Raw genomic sequence first — 18759 nt, forward strand, 5'->3', positions numbered from 1 at the left:
GAATAGGTTCCCAAATGCCCCGTATCACCATCGCCCACGTGACGTGGATGCGGCGAGGTCGGAGCAATTGACTCTTGGATGGACAGGGACTGGGTTCGAAAGAATACCGTTATACCTGGTTGGACTGTCACTCAACATATTAGATAGTGGACGATGATTGCCTGCAGAGGTCGGACTTCAGCAGCGAACGCTTACCTATCGCTAGGAGCATATATGAGTTGTCCCTAATAGAGTTTTGCGGGGCATAATGAAGATTACATACGTAATCAAGTAAGCGAAGGCGCTGTGTCAGCCTCGGTCCGGGTCAAGGTGAGGGTGAGGATCAGGTCAAAGGAAAGAGAAATAGTACACGGAGGACGCGGGAATGGAGAATGGGAATCCGAGTAAGGGTCAGGGATGAGCGGCCTGAGCCTCTGGATCTCTCACCATGAGATCATCCGCCCAGCTCCCCTAATCTTCCGCCTGATCCGGCGTCCCACTTGGTTAACTTGGCACCTCCCACTTCCGCTTCCGCCAAAGCAGCTCCTCGACACAGCCGCCTGTTCCGACCTGATCGACAGGATCTGTATTTTACCGCCGATAGTTCAACAACTTTATTCACCTGCGCCTGGTCAACAATTGTGTATTCGGTAACCCCCTAGTATGTTGACTCTTGCGATTCCCTGGTCAGATGGATCTTGACCTGTTCTGCTAAAACCATATATTCGGCAGTCCTCTCGTCGGTTTCTCCAGCCCCACACAGAAAAACGCGGGACGATGTTGACCTCCACTTCCACCAACCCAGCTATCCAAGCCTACAAAGTCTACCACCTCTCTCAAGCCAAACTCGACGTTGAATGCCGTCGTCAAATACCTGATCTTCACCGGATTGTAGCCCACGCCTCCATCGTCGACAGCGTTCGCCGTTGGTCTCGTGATCTCGCCGAACCCACCGAAATCGTCCCGGTAGACCCGGATTCTGATGCCGATAGTGATCCTTTGGAAGACTGTCATCCCGAAGATGAATCCGGGAAACCTGTCCGCCAAGTAGTCCTCTTTGACGCGGATGTCGATGACGCTGCCCAATTCCATGAGATCCGGGCCGGCTCCAAGGTCATGGAAATCCACACGACCCTCGTCCAGTCCAACGAGAAATCCAACCTTATTCCCAGCCCGCAACGACGACCTCCTCCCCCTCCACCAAAGGCGTCTACATATGACCTCAAGGATCAAAGCTGGAGACAAACTCGACCTGTTGTGGTCCGGGAAACTGCGGTTGAAGTCACCGAAGAGGATTCATGACACATCATTTCACGAGAATTTTGGCTAGGAAGGGAAAAGTTTCAGCATTATGATACCCCAACAATAGAGTGGTGAGGCCGCAAGGCGATGAATAAAAATCACGACGAGCGATCAGTCAAACGTTGCGACGACCATGATTATGATGAGAATTTCCGCCGAGGACGGCTCTTCCAATGTTCCTACGACCCAGGCAGCCTTTGGTGGCATGTGCCAGCAACCAATCAAAATTGGTACAATGCCATGCTTGCCACCCATCCATCAAACTGCTCAAGAGTGACGCAAGTTTATTCAACCATCGCCGCTCCGAGTCGGAGCAACAGAGGCGCCGTGTCGAGTTAGTCGAGTTGGCGAGGAGTTCCAAGAACCATTCTGTCTACAAAGGCATCCTCCCCCAGAATCGCTGGGCGAATGAGAAGGACAGGAGAGTCAAGGTGTCGGATCAGAAGAACCACGGAAAAGTTGAAAGTGGCGTGTATTCTACGATACGGTATGACATGGAAGGCTCAGAAGTGGTAGGGCAGGCGGAGTGGAAACTCCATACGTCCGCCGAATAGTCGTCATTTCAAACACTATGAATTAAATTCTATTTCTGCAAAGGTTTACTCGGTATTTTTACTCCCTGAGTGTGTCTCACGCTCTGCCACACACTAGGCGATACCTTGATTGGTAACTTTCTTCCCTTGAGCCGTTGATCAATTAACCATAGACCAACCACGAACTCTTCGCGATTCAGAGTTTTCGCGCCTGGTTGGGAAACCAAATCCCACACTTCTTCCAGAACATCTTTGGGCAAACGACTGCGTTCCCAAATGTCCCGCACCACCACGTTGACCACCAGATCACTTGGAAGAGTACCGTCCTTGGCTGGTTCAAGATCTGGATTATCGAGGTCGTGATCAACAAGAACACCCTTATTAGCAGCCCAGACGCCTTCGTACCTTTTCCTCTCACGTTCCGTAACTTTGTCTCTCCACCTCTTACGGTCACCTTCATGATGCATGTTAGGATGTCGTCTCCAATGTCGTCTCCCCCGTTTGGTTTGTTCATCCGCAACATCATCACGTTCGGGCGATTGGTTCCGCAGGGTGCGCCTCATCGGCCGCACAGGAAGCGGTGTCAATTTCGGTGGATGTGAAACGCTGTCAGTCTTCGGACTGGGAAAATGCGAATGATGTCTTCCACCGCTCACTACTCTAACCGACTTGGATCTTCTGCGTGGTATTGCTGGAGGAACTTTCTTTGATGGCGGTGCCACTCGTGAGCCTGTATGTTGGGATGCAAGAGATGACGCCACCATAGCATCAGCTAGAGAGCTGGCCGTCATCTTGGTTCGAGCGTCTAAAATGGGGGAATTGGAGTTTGTCTTATTGGCTTGTTCTTGCGCAATAATAGCGGCAACACTCGGTCGCAAAGGAATCGGTGCGGGAAGCGGTTTTCGAGGGGTTTCTGATGTCGTCCGTACGGAATCGCTTTCCGAATCAGTTTGTGGCGGTGTGAACCTGATTCGAGGCCAGCTCGAGGCTATGGGTTGGGCGGACAATCCAATATCACGGGATATGTCATTGAGGGCACCTTCTCCGGATGTCGAAGGCGTTCTCTTCCTTGCCTCGACACTGGCGGCGTTTTTGGTGGCTGTCACTGCCGCAGCTGTTCCAGAGGGGGGTGGACTTGATGCGGATGAACGATGTGGTGATTGAAGAGTCAAACGAGGAATGGGCCCCAGATCAGTCTTCTGCCTATCGACGCTTGTGTTCTGGGCTGGTGCTTGAACGGGAGCTGTTGTCATAGAAGCAATGGCCCCTGCAAGAGCGTCTGGACTCTTTTGTCGAGATTGAACAGTCTCGCTGTTACTACTTGTGCTCATGCCCCTCTGCCTGACTTCATGTGACAATTCCGGTTTCTTCAAATATGAACCAGTCTGATCTCTTTTAATTTCTGGCCTGCGGGCAGGACTCGTTCTCGCAGAGGCCGCGACTGCAGCAACAGCAGAGGTTGATCGAGGGAGATGAGGTTGGAACCCAGGCTTTGAAGGAGAAATCGAAGAATGGTTGGACACAGCGACTGGTAGGTTTTCCGTCGTCAAAGCACGACCACGAGGGGTAGAAGGAGGTTCTAATGGTGAAGGGGCATTTTGTCGAGCAGGTTGCGCTTGTTGCTGTCGTTGATTTTGTTGTATCTTGCTGGCGGCCGCAGTCGCGGCAAGTAAGGCGCCTGCGGATGGATTATGCGAAGCACCGTCATTGGAAAGTTTGGCCGGGCCGGGACCAAAAGCCGTTGTAGCACCTCTCAACGCAGGCGAAGGAACAGGGGAGGTCTTCGGAGAGGCAGCATCCTGTTGAATGAATGATGGCTTTGGCGCCACAGGTGGACGCCGTGCCTGTTTCTCAGTCATCAATCCATGAGACAACGGACCGAACAGAGATGCGCCCGCATCGACAGCAAATAAAACGAAGGTGGGAGTTGAGGAGATTAGTAAGGGTTTTGTAACAGCTCAGGTAACTCCCATTGTCGGGAAGGCTGAGGATGCGTATGGAAGAGTCTGGGATAGAGAAGAGTTCAAAGGTCGTGTCCTTGTCAGCTTTGACTGTTTGAGATAGGAAACCGATGTCCCAAAATGGGTATAAGTCACATGATCTCGTGTCGGGTATTTCTTGGCGCGTCGGACGAGGCCGTGACATCAAATCTTCTCTTCATTCAATCACCTCCTCAGTCCCCTGCATATCATTCACCTTCAGGGCTCATCAAGTCTGGTGCATCATGCCACAGTCCTCCTTGATACCCCGTTGACAGTCTGAATGACCGTCTCACTATGTCGGACGACGAGGAGATGGATATTGACTCCAGAGATGGAGGTCAACTCAGCCGCGCCGAAATTGAACGACGATTGGACGAGGAATATCCTAATCGACCTCACAATCATTCCAAGACTCTTCCATTTCACACACTTTTCGAAGATCTTTTCAATCCTCTTATCGCAAACCGAACCAACAAACCAATAGGCGCAATGATGAACCGAAGAAAATTAGGTCCCGGTGTTCGTCCCAAAACATCACCTGCCGAGAGGCGTCGTGCGATCATTGAAAGATATATTGCTCGATGGCGAAGTCAAGTCGGAGAAGACTTTTATCCTGCTATGCGTCTTATCATTCCTGACAAAGATCGTGATCGTGGCGTTTACGGTTTAAAGGAGAAAGTCCTCGCGAAGCTACTGGTCAAGATTATGAAAATTGACAAACGTTCAGAGGATGCCTTGAGTCTCCTGAACTGGAAATTGCCAGGTGGTTCTCATAATGCCGGAGACTTTGCCGGCCGATGCCACGAAGTAATTTCCAAACGACCTATGAGAGTAGACGTTGGAGATATGACCATTGAGGAGGTGAATGACCTTCTGGACAAGTTGACCGAAGCCCCAAGAGAAGAAACTCAACTGCCTGTTCTTACCGAGTTCTACAAACGGATGAATGCGGATGAACTCATGTGGTTGATTCGAATCATCCTTAAACAAATGGCCGTCGGTGCAACAGAAAAGACTTTCTTTCATCTCTGGCATCCGGATGCCGAGACACTTTTCAATGTATCCAGCAACCTTCGGAGGGTATGCTGGGAACTTTACGATCCAAACACCCGTCTTGAAGGCGATGAAACGGGAGTGACATTGATGCAGTGCTTTCAACCGCAACTCGCACAATTTCTGACGGAGACACTCGACAAGGTCGTTCAAAGACTACGGCCGACCGAAGAGGACCCCGAGTTTTGGATTGAAGAGAAATTGGACGGTGAGCGGATACAATTACATATGATTACCGACGACGAAGTCCCAGGCGGAAAACGATTCAAATTCTGGTCGCGCAAAGCCAAAGACTACACGTACCTCTACGGCGAGGGGTTTCAAGACAAGGAAGGTGCCCTCACCCAGTTTATCAAAGACGCATTCCGAGATGGTGTTGAGAACATCATTCTTGACGGCGAGATGATCACCTGGGATCCGGAAACGGATGCTGCAGTGGCGTTTGGGACATTGAAAACGGCCGCTCTGTCTCAACAACGCAATCCATTTGCAGGTGGACCAAGACCACTGTTCCGAGTCTTCGACGTCCTCCTTGTCAACGACCAAATTCTGACCCGCTACACTCTCAGAGACCGCCGAAGAGCCTTAGAAGCCAGCGTCAAGTCCGTCCACCGTCGCCTCGAACTTCATGAATACCAGGTTGCCACCTCGGCGGATGACATTGAGCCACGGCTCCGAGAAGCCGTTGCCCAGGCGTCTGAAGGACTGGTCTTGAAGAATCCCCGATCATCATACCGTCTGGACGATCGCTCTGGTGACTGGCAGAAGGTTAAACCAGAATATATGACTGATTTTGGCGAGTCTCTGGACTGTCTCATCATCGGCGGGTTCTATGGCTCCGGCCATCGCGGGGGAAGCCTGTCCAGCTTCCTGTGCGGTCTCAGAGCTGGTCAGGGTCCGCCACACAGTCAGAACCAGTCTCAGAGTCAGTCTGAGAGTCAAGGCCAAACTGCATCTCAAAGTCAAGGACCGTCGAAGAAATTTATTTCCTTCTTCAGAGTCGGCGGCGGCATGACTGCCAATGACTATGCGGCCATCCGCCATGAAACGGACGGGAAATGGATAGATTGGGACCCGAAGCGTCCTCCAACGAAATACATTGGTCTCGGCTCACCAACAAACATGGCAAAAGAGAGACCCGATGTCTGGATCAAGCCTGAAGACTCGCTCGTGGTAGAAGTCAAAGCCGCACAAGTGACAGCCAGCGACGACTATGGCTGCGGTATGACGCTGCGATTCCCACGATTCAAGAGACTGCGACGAGACAAGAACTGGGAAACGGCTCTGTCGCTAGAAGAATTCCGAGACCTTCGCGATTCGTACGAGAAGGTCCAACAACAGACGGCAATGCAAGTGGACGACGCAAAGAAGAAGCAACGCCGAACAAAGGCGCGGAAGAAGACCGTCACGGTTGCAGGATATAGTGCCAAAGACGTCAATGCCCTCACTCTCCCGGAGGGACCGGGCAGCACTGTCTTTGCTGGCCTGACATTCTACGTCGTGACGGAATCGGCTCTGCCGGCACCGCACAAGAAAACCAAACTCGAACTCGAAGCGCTGGTGAAAGCCCACGGCGGCAACATCGTCCAGACGCACACAGCTGTCGAAGGCACAATCTGCATCGCAGCGCGTCGGACTGTGAAAGTCGCGAGCCTTGAGAAACGCGGGGATAAAGAGATCGTCAAGCCGACCTGGATCTTCGACTGCATTGATCAAGCCAAGCGGGATTTCGCGCGAGGGTTCTCAGAGATGGTGGTCCCTTTGGAATTGGAGCGGCATTTATTCTTCGTCCCGGAAGGCATGAAGGAGCGATGGGCAGACAATGCCGATGAATTCGGCGACAGCTACGCCAGGGATACCAGTATCGACGAGCTTCGCGAGTGTATGGCTCAGATGCCGGACGATCACGAGGATGGAGATGAGAGCCAAATCCCAGACTTGTTTCCCGAATATCTCGACATGAAAGGATTCATGTTTCGCGGCCTAGTGCTTTTCTTTGATCGGCCAGATGAAATAAATCAGCACAATTCAAACGCGTCAACGTCCACGCCAACGTTAGGGACTGAGAACGAGGTAAACGATGCCACGATAGGGAATATAGCGCTGTTTGCGGGCGCAAAGATCCTGCCTAGTGACAACCTCGGTGCCGTGTCTGACGACGAGAAATCTACAATCACGCACATCATTGCCCATGCTGACTCGGATCTCCCTTTGCTCCGTCGCGAGGTCTCGAGGTGGAAAAGTCGGAGAATTCCACGCATTGTGAGTGCCGAGTGGATACTCACATGCTGGAGAGAGGGAACGAGAGTTGATGAAGAGGCGTATGTGGCGAGATGATGAGCACTACGGAGTATGAACTGGGAGATTTGAATCGGAAAGGGAAGTGGAATGGGAGCAAATGGGAAATTGTCGAGTTGAAGAATTCACGATCGAGAGCTCCGTTATGCATTGCAGACCGTGAGAACTATCAACTCACACAGTGATCTCGACCCTAATGACACTGCCCCCATGCCCCCAGTTCTCACATCTTCTTTCTGCCTTCTACAAATCTCTCGTCTTTTTCCCGTGCCTTGTTCCTGATCGGATTGTGCTCCTCGACCCCCCAAAACTTTCCCGCGATGAATATAGTAGACATACATCTATACAAGAACTCTATCACATTTTAAAGAATAGGGAAATCAATCATGATAATCATACACGATATCCGCCCAAAGCACAGCCAGACATCCAATCAAGGGGTTCGGCTCAATGACACAGGTAAGAATCTCCTATGACCGATAACTCGTCCACCTTCATTTATTCGCTCGCCCGATTGTGACATAAGAATGTAGCCGTTACTTGTAATTGTAAAAGAGACACCCTGTATTCTGCTTTTCCATCGCGTGCGGGAGTTTTGTTGGGAGAGCAAAAAGGAAATGAAGGAACCCAAAGGTATCACAAATCCTCACTGGACCAACTCGCCCATCTGTCTAGTCCGGTCTTCCTTGGAGCCTTAGGGCCTTCCATTTTATCTTTGTCTTTCTCTCCTTCGTCAACTGGCGGCAGCCACAATCTCGCATGTCCAACGGCTTCGTCGCTCAACTTCCCCTTTTTGCGCATGTTCATCTCACAGACGAAGACACGCAAGAAATCCCTGTTTTCACGCGGTTCACGTGTTCGGGGTTGACCCTCTCCGTTGGTCCCATCCTCCGCTCCTTCCCAAAGCGCTTGGGCGGCGCGGTGTTTGTTGCTGGGAGTACCGTCGGGTTCAAGCCAGGTCGGTGGACTTGATGCGTGCGCTGTACGGATGCTGGATGGGATGCAGGTGGCCAATGGAACGATTGGGGGAAGTTGAGAGGCGGTACTTTTTGGTCTCTTGAATCTGATCTGGTCGTCGGGAGATGATGGTAAGTTCTGGTTTTGATACTTCTTCTTGATCTTCAATTTCGGTCTGATTTCGGACGAAGAAGGGGGACTTGGTTTTTCATCAACCCAAAAGTGGAGTTGTGCTGGTGAATCAGAAGGGACCATGGAGTGGGGATTCAGGTATCTTCTCAGAGCCGCTGATGGAGGTTCGTCCGACGGCGGAGGTCGTCGATCATCAGTCAAGGCTGGTTGGAAATCAAAGATGGATTTGGTCAGAAAATCGTCGGATTGGACAAGAGGAGGCGTGCTGGCAATGTTGGACATGGTTTGCGCAGCAGATTTGAGAGCCTTGAGAGACGCTGTCAGACTAGATTTGAACGAGCTTTGTCGCTTCTCTGCCAGCACTGGTTTCCGCTTCAGTCTTGAAGGAGGCGACATGGCCAGTTCCGGTGTAGAAGTCCCACTATAATCGTCATCTTCATCCAAAGCGAGGAGTGGATGTTGATTGCTGCAATCTTCGGAGCTGGCCATTTGTCGTAGTCGATGATCGGAGGGAGATCGAATGGTAGCCGGAGAAACGCTAGCAACATCTGTGGCGCTATCATCGTCCGGAGAAGCCAGCGAAGGCATAGATTCGCTTGAGATGGATCTGGTTGACAGCATGCCAGCATCCACCCCTTCACTCCCCACAATCATTTGACCTTCCACCAGTCCGTCAATATTGCCGAAGAGTCCCTCAAATTGCGGATTCGTCCAACTTCCGGACAAACTTCCATCACCGCTCGGCTGAACATCATCTCGAAGGAGTTTACTAAAGTCGGCCACGTAATCGCACTTGGGCAGTCGTTGGCTAGGCCGGGGTTTCTGCTTTCTTCGGATAGGTATGGTGGTCGACGAGAGGATATCTTGAACCGACTCCTTCCTCTTGGGTATATCCTGCGCTTGAGGAGTGGGAACGGATCTTGGTATCTGTCGCGATGAAGGTTCGGATCGGCGAGACGGAGTTAAGCTTCTCTTCTCGGTAGGGGGTGGAATCTTGACGGGATCAGAATGAGGCTTGTAGCCGGAATCGCCGGTCTGTTGGGAGAGTCGCTGGGATAGGGCTGAACGAGGTGGTGAAGGTGAAGAAATGCCGTTGGGTTTCCTTTTGGATAAGTGGTCCTTCTCATTGAAATCAATGTGTTGCCTCTGCATCAGAGGATTCTGAGCAAAGGAGCGTGGGATCATCATCTTCATATATTGTGTAGGATGTTGTCTTCCAGAGGTATCCCGGATCAAGCATACAGAATGAGTTAAGGAGGCATCGCTGGATGCTGTGGTTTTCGACTCCGTCCGGAGATATATTCTATGGCGACCGGAGGGGTCGACAACAAGGTAGGGGCAGCGGAGGTCGTGGTGGGAGATGGTTGAAAAGGAAAGATGAAAAGGATAGCATGATGAAGTAGACGGCAAATACAATGTCGCAGGATCCAATAGAGGTAGTTTGGGGGGGGGATGGTGAGGTTGGTCATCTCTTGTCTCGCACGACGCCCCGGGAGAATCGAGACGAGTCGTGTGCGAGGAAAAGATAAGGCAAGCAAAGGCTATCGAGTGAGGACGATTGGCGGAAGTCCCGACCAGACTGAACTTTGGCCGACACCGAAAGACAAGGCCATTCTGCGCCTTTGCTTGCGGCTTTAGGCTGGTGCCGTAGAGATGCCTGTGCGGGCTCGTGGCAGTGGGATGATGACGACGCCCACCTGTGATAATAACCTTAAGCTGCTGGCTCAGGGGCATGGTTCTTTGCTTCTTTGGCTCCCTTCTCCCTGCTGATCCGATCTCGCCTGGCTGCGGTTGGCTCCGCGGGTCCACGCGGGCAACAGCCAACACCTGGCACAGGTCAACTGCCCCCATCCGCTTTTCTCACCTGCCATCTACGGCTTATTCCATGCCATCCGTCTCTCCATTACATGATAGTTTTTGCAAAAGGATTCAACCTGGCTTTCCATGAGTAAAGAAAACCACTTGGTTTCACCACCCGTCGTGGTACTTCCACCTTGGTACCTGGCCCGGTGCCTATACGTGTACCTGTACCCGGACCTACGCACTGGTACCTCGACTCCATCTTCGCAAGCGATTGGTGACGATGATTCCTTTTGTATAATGCTTATTCTATTGATTCGGAACTTTGCGGCGGTGAATAGGTGCCCGACGAGGACGTACAGCAAATCGGAAAAGAAAGTCAACTTCTCACTCTGACTCCCTGTCAACGAAGAGACAAACTGACCTGGCTGCTGGAAATCCAATCTCTTATGGGGGGATGGGCCATGGCACTCCGTTGACCGAAACTACGGAAGCACTTTTCCGCCCGGTCAATTGAAATCAGCCCACGCTGCGCAAACCCTAACATCGACGAGACATTAAGCTAACGCACTCCAGATGCAACTACAATTTTTTATTTTGAATTGGATCGTACTTCTCCGGGGATGACAAAAACTTCCCAAGTTGTGCCGTCATACCCACAAAATAATAAAAATGCAAGCACATTCCCTGCTGATGCAAATCTGTGATCTGATAGGACTTTGGTGTCGGGCTCAAGGAAAGACGAAGCGTCACATTCTTCCATCTGTATCATCCATTATCTTGTTTCTCTGCTTGTTCGCACCCATTCCGCTGCCCGGGCCTTGACTTCTTCGATGCGTCGCTCATCCCCTTCTCTCTCTTCAAAAGCCAGCCATCGTTTGAAGAAATATTTGGCCTGCTTGGGTTTGAGTCTGTGGCTGAAGATCCGCTCGAACAACCCCCGGGCCTGCTCTTTGTCGCCCAATTTGAGCTCCAGATCAAGAAGAACATTAAACAAGTCCACTCGTCTGGGGAATGAACTGATTAATCCTTCGAAGACGGTTCGCCCTCGTTCGGCCAATCCATTCGGGGACTTGAATTCGAGTTGCGCAAATTTCACTGTCACATCCAAATGTGTGAATTTTGGCAAAACCTGAAGGGCACGAGGTAGCAAAGCTCGTCCTTTGTCGGCGTCCGCCGCGGTGTCGAAAAAGAAAGTCGCATAATTAATCCACACTTTGGGAGCTTGCGCGAATTTCTTTAGCATTTGTTGAAACAACTCGTCCGCCTTGTCGTGTTTGCCCGATTGAATGTAGATGCTGGTTAATCGGGAATAAATCTCTTGGGGATCGTTGTATTCGCACGCCCGCTTGAACGTCGCCTCAACCGTCTCTTCGTTCCCATAAGCATTTTCCAAATTCAATAGTGCCACCCACACATTCATCTTTTCTTGTTCTTGTCCGAGTCCGATCGACTTCAATGCTCGCTCTCCAATCTGTCGCGCTTGATCCGCATCACCTAATTCGAGATGGAATGCCATATATTGGAGCCAGAGAAGTGATGAATCGGGCTCGCTGATGAGTAACCGCTCAAAGTCATCCACCGATTGAGGTCCGCCAACGTCTAGATCTCCCGTACGATCAACTTGAATTTCGGCGCGTTTCTTCTTTTTCTTCGGCGATGTTGTTGATTTTCCATCTTCCGAGTCCGACTCGGCCGCTCTCCTGTTCGACTTTGTGCTGGGAGATTTAGCAATCCCATACCAGTCGAAACCCCCGACGCTGAGGCCATTGTTTTGCGGCCCTTTGTCGAGACTCGAGGTGGCTTCTTTTACATGTGCACCGTCGTCATCGAGGTCGTCTACATCGTATTCGTCCTCGTCAGTATCATCAGCCTCTTCAGCTTTGTCATCGCCTGCGTCTTTCGCTTCTTGATCAACTTCAGCGCCACCATCTTCGAAACTTTCCTTTACTGATTCTGCCTCGCTCTCTGCCTCGTCGTCTCCGACAGCGTCAGAAAAGTAAGAAGCTTTCATCCCAAAATTGACTCTTCGGTTGGCTGGATCCAGTTTCAGTACTTTGGCCTTGACCGCATCTCCCTCGGTGAATAGCTTGCTGGCATCTTCGATTCGTTTTTCTGCAATCTCACTGCGATGACAGAGCCCGCGTACATTTTCAGAGTTGTCGATCAGAATAAAGACCCCAAAAGACTCGACTTTAACCACTTTGGCAGTCACAATGTCTCCAACATGCAAGTCATTGAAGGTAAGCGGGACTTTGTAGTCGGGCTTCAAGGCCGATTCCTTTAAGCTCATCTGGACGTGCCCAGATGCCTCATCGACCATGATGATCTTTCCTTTGACCAGCTGATCGCGCTGAAAGTGATCTTTCCACTCTTTCAGGTAGCTGTCTGACAGATGAGTTACTCTGACAAAAGCCGTGACACCATGTCCCAGTATCACGAAGACACCTGTATCTGCTACATTGCTGATGAAGCCTCGGACCACGTCATTGACTGCAAGTTGGCTGAGGGACGTGATTTCTCGATCAGTTACTTCCATCGAAGAGCTCAATACTTTGGAAGGACGCGTTGATAAATTGACCTTTTTGTTTGCGACGTCCACGCCGAGCACACAGACCCGACAGACCTCGTTCTTCCGGTATTTAGCGGGGTTCGCATCGTTATAATCGTCGGCCATATCAATCAAATCAACGGCTCCAACAACTTGATCGCCTATTTGGACCAGGATCCCATGATCGGTGATTTTGGTGACTCGGCCTGGAAGTATTAGACCTTTCGAGATATCCTCGAGGGTCAGAGAACTCGCAGTCCCATCCGACCTGGCGGATAGATCCAAATGAGCCTTTTCAAGGTCGACGGCGAGGACATGAGCCTGCAAAGCAGATCCGATGGGGAAGTTTTTCGGCAGATTGGCCGCGAGGGATAGATCATCTGAGACGTCCGTGGCCCGAATTCTTCCACGGACGGAAGGTGATATATTCACCCAAAGACATTCCTCGGAGATGTTATTGACGAAGGCCAGCCACTTGGACCCCACTGACATATCTGCCAGGGTAAGACTGGTCTTTCCTGGAGCTGAAATGGAACTCGGCTTGCACGAGAGCTCGAGCACCGTATTCTTCCCCTTCCTATGTGTAAGCGGTAGGAATTTATGGTTTCTAGTGTCGTGTGCTCCAAGTATTTGGACCACGAGTTCTTGTTTCGGATTAAATCGCTTCAATGGCTTCTTGCGATCTTCAATATCTTTCCATTCGTCAAAAACTTCGGAAGCATCGATGCGCCCCTGTATGTTCTTCGCTAGCTCCACGTTGACCTGTGTGTCCTTGACCGATACCACCCGTGCTTTAGTGATTCTGCCTATTACTAGGTCACTGACACTTGCGAGGCTTGTATCCACGGGGTCCAAAAGTTTGGGCAAGTCGCCTGCAGACTCAGTTGTCGGTCCCTTCGAATCGCCATTCTGAGAGGTCTCTCTCATGGTTAACCAAAATCTTGGGGTGGCACCCTTGTAGTCAATGGACAAGACTTTGGCCGAGACAGGTTGTAATTTGGTCATTCCGAAGTCTGTTTCGTTTTCTTTCTCAACCGAGAGCTGGGATTTTGTGATTAGGCCACTGATCCCGCCCGCAAAGTTAACGAACACGCCATCGTCGGTAATGCTCGAAACATAGCCTGTCACAATGGCCCCTCGTTGAAGTTGTTCATAGCTCTTGAGAAAAGAGCCCTCTTGAGCAGCGTGAACCAGGCTTTGTTTGTTTGATACCAACACCAGTCTTCTCTTTGCCTGAACCTGTAGAATGAGAACGTTGTCGATCTTTTGCCCAACTCGTATCTTGTGAAAAGCAGATTCTCGTTTCTTCACCGAACCGTCGGAAATGTGGTCCAGGGTTAATCGTGCAATAGCAGCCGAGTCATCTAACCGTAGCAAGATATCATTTTGTGACTTTTCAAAGACCGTGCCTTTAACAATGGTACCAGGTTGTAACGCTGCCAGAGAGCTCTCAATCGATGGAGTAGCTGCATTGACATCTCTGCAGGAAACAGTTAAGCGATTTTCTGCTGCGTTAATGCTGATGGCGTTGACCGACACAACTTGACCCACACGAAAATGTTCCGTGGCATCCTTGATGTACGCCTCGCTCATTTCAGATACTGGAAGAAATCCCCGGACGGGCCCATAAAATCGGACGACGGCTCCAAGCCGGTCCACTTTGGTTAATGTACCCGCCGTGGAATCACCCGACTCGATGTCCTCAAATCGCAACCACGCTTTCTGATCATTATTGACGAGTGCTTTCTTCAAGGTCAGTTTTAGACGACGTTTATTTGGGTCCTTGGACAAAACCCTGGCTGTCACGGTCTGTCCCTCTCTGAATTTTCTCTCGGGGTGCTTGAGATCAACATCTGACATATGGATCCTAGGCACAAGACCGCTTAGGCCGTCCGCAAGAGCGACTATCAGACCCTGAACACCTGTTTCTTTGATAAGTAATCTCTCAATTGTCCCCTTGACGACTGCACCAAGGGGCACATCATCGAATCTGAGGAAAGGCTGCTCAAGGACTTTCTGTTGGAGAGAGACAAGGTAGAGGCGGTCAACGGGATTGAAATCAATCACACGGGCCTTGTGTTCGGTTCCCAGCTTGAACGCACCGCTCACTTCAGAGAGAATCTCTATCTTCTTCTCGGAGAGACGAGATATATGTGCGAAGCCGATTGTGTCCGGACCTAACTGTAGATAGATTCCTAGACCGGGCTCAACGCGAATCACCCGCGCAGATTCGACAATGGAAGACAAAGTCAATGCCTGGCCCCCCTCTGAGTCTGACTCTCGAGTGCGCTCCAGATTGAGCACGTTGTCCAAAACTGAGAAGCCCAATCTCTTCGTTTCTGAGAGAGGATAGGTGCAAATTAGACGCCCTACAATCTTGTCGCCAACGTCAAACTTGGCGAGGAATGATTCTCGGTCTTTGAAGGAGCCCGAGTGCACCACGTCGGCGGTCACATCAAGTAAGCCCATAATCTTTCCGGAAAGCCCGGCATCGGTGAGGTGGTTGACCAGTATTTCGGCATTGGTGCCAGGGAGAAAAATATCAACCGAGGGCGCAGCTTTCAACGGAGCAGCTATTGCGGGATCGGCGGACAGCTTCACGACTTTGTTGTTGGAGCGGATTTCCAGCACAGAGCACAAGAAAACGGCACCAGTCTTGATATCAGGCAGAGGAAGATCGTTTGGCAGGTGCTTCTGAGGAATGAACCCGCGGACGTCTTGTTCTTCTAGCGCCAGATCTACCACTAATCCGTGGTCTTCAACGCTGCTTACTGATACTTGGACAGTGGCACCAATGGCGAGATTTTCTCGACGGATCCCGATGTTGGTCAAGGAGGGCTCAACAGATAATTCGATTCGTTTTCGTGCGCTTGATTTGTTCCCACGTCCATCTTGCTCAGTAGACGTCACGGCAACCCGAAGGTACTGTCCCACTCGAAAATAGTTGGTCAGGACAATATCTTGCTCGTCCTCTTGCTCGCTGTCACTGGAATTTTCTTCGTCGTTCCCCTCGAGCAAGTCTTGTATCTTCCCAGTTAATTGAGCAGAAATCGAGGTCAATGGCACATAGCCTACGAGATTGTTTGGTAGTGCGACTGTCAGAGACCTCGCACCTGCTGACGTGATCTGGCCTAGTATAAGAGAGCCCGTTGTTATTCGCTTGTAGCTGAGGCCTCCAATTCGAGCCTCCGAGCTCTGACCTTCAGAGCTTTTGGAACGGACTTTTTCTTTTCGTGGCCGTTTGGCCGGTTTCTTCACTTCTGGTTCTGATGCGGAATTGCTATCCTCATCGCCCGTATCATCCTCTTTGGTGCCTCCTCCTCCAAAGAAATCTGGGGTCTGTCTTCTCTGCTCTCTTACTGCATCACGAGATGCTTTGGCTTGAATCTGCTTTCGCTCTAATGGAGTCAGCAGACTCGCACCCCCTCGAGGGAATGCAGGTTGCTCTTTCGCGAAAACGGATACGATCTTGGGCTTCTGGCTCTTGTCTTGCTCGGGATGTGATCTCTCTGTCTTCGGTTTGACATCGGATTTGGGTCGTTTATTCGGTGGCTTCGTCATAGCCGAATCTTCGGCTGCCAGTTTTCTTTTTACGGGACCCATACGGACAAGTTGATCCACCTGAAGGCCACTGGTGCAACAAACCTTTGAAGGTAAAAGGCCTCGGAGAACCTAGACCTCAGATCGACATCGTGGGGAGACTTGGAACCTGCCACCCGCAAGGTCGTGCGGGCGTGAAATTTTTTTGGGAGTGGTGCAGTTTTTGCGGGTTGGAGACGTACTTTTTCTTTACCCAATGAGAAAGGGTGGAGTGGAGGAGCCACCGCGGCATACTTTCATTGGTCGACGCGTCTCTACGCGGAGCGCGATGAGAGCTCATAGACTGCAATTGCCACATGGATTATCTCTCGTTGCTGTGGATCTATCATCGACAGATCGATATCTTTTAGTCTATTCGAAAATATCATGCTTCCTAGCCGCTTAATGCGCCGGAAATCTCAGCTATCAGTATAGGACTCACGCGACAGGGCGTTAGGACAGATATGGACCATACGCCAGAACGACCTGCCCGAGAAGAGACGGTCACATTTGCTATTCCCCCGGACGAGAACAGAAGTCCTCGTCGAAGTAGTCGCGTGAAGAAGAATCCTTCTATAACTCCCAACCGTTTCAATAAGTTCTTCACCCCTCGACTCCGGAACGCACAGCATACCGTCCGAGCCTCCAGGAAAGTCTTGCGAAATCTTTCGGCCGCTCATCTGAACAGTCGTTTAAACGCCGGCAAGTTGTCAACCCTCCGCGCGGACAAATGGGACGAACAGCCCAACAAGAAGAGAAAGCTTTCTTTCACCTCCTTATCATCTATTCCGTCCTCGCCGATCAAGAAGGACAGCATATATCCCAGTGGTCAAGAGACTTCTGCAGAGGGAAAGGATAAGGAAAATGACCTTTGTGACACAGGTGAGGAGGATGAGGAGGATGAATCATGTGCTGGAAGCACGTTTCCCCCGCGATTGGTACCATATCGCGCCCTCAGCTCATCCGCAAGCATACTGTCAAGACGAATCGAGGGACGAAAGACCGTGACAGAAACCAATGACAGCAGCCTGTGGCAACATGAAACGGCCAATTTCTACAGTTCTCCTGAAGACTCCTGCCTTTACGAAGCTCCAATTCATCAACTTTCGGCATTGCCGTTCAGTGCTGCCAGCTTCAAAACTGTCTCCCTTGTCGCCATTGGAGATGAGGATGGTTCTGTACGCATTCACGACGCAGTCGACCCGACTCTTCCCTTCAACAAGATTTTCATGACCTTGCATCCTCATGACAATGCTGTCATGGATATGGAATTATCTCCGGACGATTCTTTGATTGCGACGGCGTCAGGAGACCAAACCTGTCGCATCACCGATATGAGAACCCAGGTACCAACACATACCTTGATCGGGCATACGGGGTCTGTCAAATGCGTCCAATTTCAGCCCGGATCTGGTAATAACGTCCTCACCACCTGTTCGAGGGACGGTAGTATTTGTTTGTGGGATCTCCGATGTGCGAGGGCAAAGGGCTCGTCGCTGCCCAAGATCTTTCCCTCGTCATCGGCACTCATGATAGGTGAAGGCAGAGAAGTCAATCCCGTCAATCATATTCGGGATGCGCATACGTCTTGTGACCGATTCCACCACGTGAAAGGAAAACGCCAGCGGAATGCAGTTTCCGCCAGATATGGTTTTGCGATCATGTCCTGTACATTCATCAGTGAAAGTCGTCCCCACCTCTTAGCCACCGCCTCGGACAACGATGCCGCCATCAAACTATGGGATATGCGTACGTCGTACAACAAGCGGTCCGGGAGACCGACGCCGGTCTCGGTGACACTTGAACCTCAGAGCCATGAGAATCATCGACAATTTGGAGTGACTTCAATCGCCATGGGCACTGATGGGTCGAGACTGTATTCTCTTTGTCGAGATCACACCGTCTACGCCTATTCTACCCCCCATCTTGTCGTCGGAGGTGCTCCTGAGATGGCATCGTCTTCCTCTCACCCATTCCGACAATCTCGTAGCGCGGGGCAAGGATTGGGTCCATTGTATGGCTTCAGACACCCAGCTCTGCGACTCGCGACATTCTACGATAAACTTGCCCTTCGACAACGGACGGAAGACAAGACAGAAATGATAGCCACTGGAACCAGTGAGGGATGTGCAGTCATTTTTCCAACTGATGAACGATATCTTAATATGTCCACTCAACGCCCTCCCTTGCCCACTAAAAATGGCGTCGGTCAGGGACGTGACCTCCCTCGGGAAACATCGAATTTACCTTTGCTATCAGGAGTCACTGTGGAAAGCGACCGCGACTCTTGCCCCATCTATCACCACGGCGCGGGACTGGTAAATGGACATCAGAGAGAAGTTACGGCGGTAGCGTGGGCACTGAATGGCAATCTGATTACAACCGCGGACGATTGCACGACTCGGTGTTGGCGAGAAGATGCCGACAGAGCACGTGCCTTGCGCTTGAATACTGATCGCGATCTAATGAGGAATCAGAGCGGATGGGCGGAGGTGAGGGATGGGTACGATGATGATGAGGCTTGAAGGGTTGAACCCAGAATTTTACTCTCTCTCTTTGTCTTCTCCCGATCGTCGAAGCCCGTGTGTACAAC

The 18759-nt window shown here is 51.0% G+C and overlaps 6 protein-coding genes across 6 annotated transcripts; 3 read left to right on the forward strand and 3 right to left on the reverse strand.

Annotated features, from left to right (window-relative positions):
• Nucleotides 1–756: 756 nt before the first annotated feature.
• Z518_03223 (uncharacterized protein) lies at nucleotides 757–1281 on the forward strand (the record flags this gene model as incomplete). Its single annotated transcript, XM_013420249.1, has 1 exon — nucleotides 757–1281. One exon carries the CDS (start codon nucleotides 757–759, stop codon nucleotides 1279–1281), a length of 525 nt encoding a protein of 174 aa, XP_013275703.1.
• Nucleotides 1282–1864: 583 nt separating this feature from the next.
• On the reverse strand, nucleotides 1865–3673 carry Z518_03224 (uncharacterized protein; the record flags this gene model as incomplete). The annotated part of the gene is made up of 1 exon (XM_013420250.1): nucleotides 1865–3673. The coding sequence occupies one exon, from the start codon at nucleotides 3671–3673 to the stop codon at nucleotides 1865–1867; it is 1809 nt and encodes a 602-aa protein (XP_013275704.1).
• A 417-nt stretch (nucleotides 3674–4090) lies between these two features.
• Nucleotides 4091–7186, forward strand: Z518_03225 (uncharacterized protein; the record flags this gene model as incomplete). The annotated part of the gene is made up of 1 exon (XM_013420251.1): nucleotides 4091–7186. The coding sequence occupies one exon, from the start codon at nucleotides 4091–4093 to the stop codon at nucleotides 7184–7186; it is 3096 nt and encodes a 1031-aa protein (XP_013275705.1).
• Nucleotides 7187–7783: 597 nt separating this feature from the next.
• Z518_03226 (uncharacterized protein) lies at nucleotides 7784–9424 on the reverse strand (the record flags this gene model as incomplete). Its single annotated transcript, XM_013420252.1, has 1 exon — nucleotides 7784–9424. One exon carries the CDS (start codon nucleotides 9422–9424, stop codon nucleotides 7784–7786), a length of 1641 nt encoding a protein of 546 aa, XP_013275706.1.
• A 1387-nt stretch (nucleotides 9425–10811) lies between these two features.
• On the reverse strand, nucleotides 10812–16190 carry Z518_03227 (uncharacterized protein; the record flags this gene model as incomplete). Its single annotated transcript, XM_013420253.1, has 1 exon — nucleotides 10812–16190. One exon carries the CDS (start codon nucleotides 16188–16190, stop codon nucleotides 10812–10814), a length of 5379 nt encoding a protein of 1792 aa, XP_013275707.1.
• A 440-nt stretch (nucleotides 16191–16630) lies between these two features.
• Z518_03228 (uncharacterized protein) lies at nucleotides 16631–18691 on the forward strand (the record flags this gene model as incomplete). The annotated part of the gene is made up of 1 exon (XM_013420254.1): nucleotides 16631–18691. The coding sequence occupies one exon, from the start codon at nucleotides 16631–16633 to the stop codon at nucleotides 18689–18691; it is 2061 nt and encodes a 686-aa protein (XP_013275708.1).
• Between the last annotated feature and the right edge of the window lie 68 nt (nucleotides 18692–18759).

The sequence above is a fragment of the Rhinocladiella mackenziei genome (assembly GCF_000835555.1).
Source record: "Rhinocladiella mackenziei CBS 650.93 unplaced genomic scaffold supercont1.2, whole genome shotgun sequence".
Taxonomy (NCBI): Eukaryota; Fungi; Ascomycota; class Eurotiomycetes; order Chaetothyriales; family Herpotrichiellaceae; genus Rhinocladiella; species Rhinocladiella mackenziei.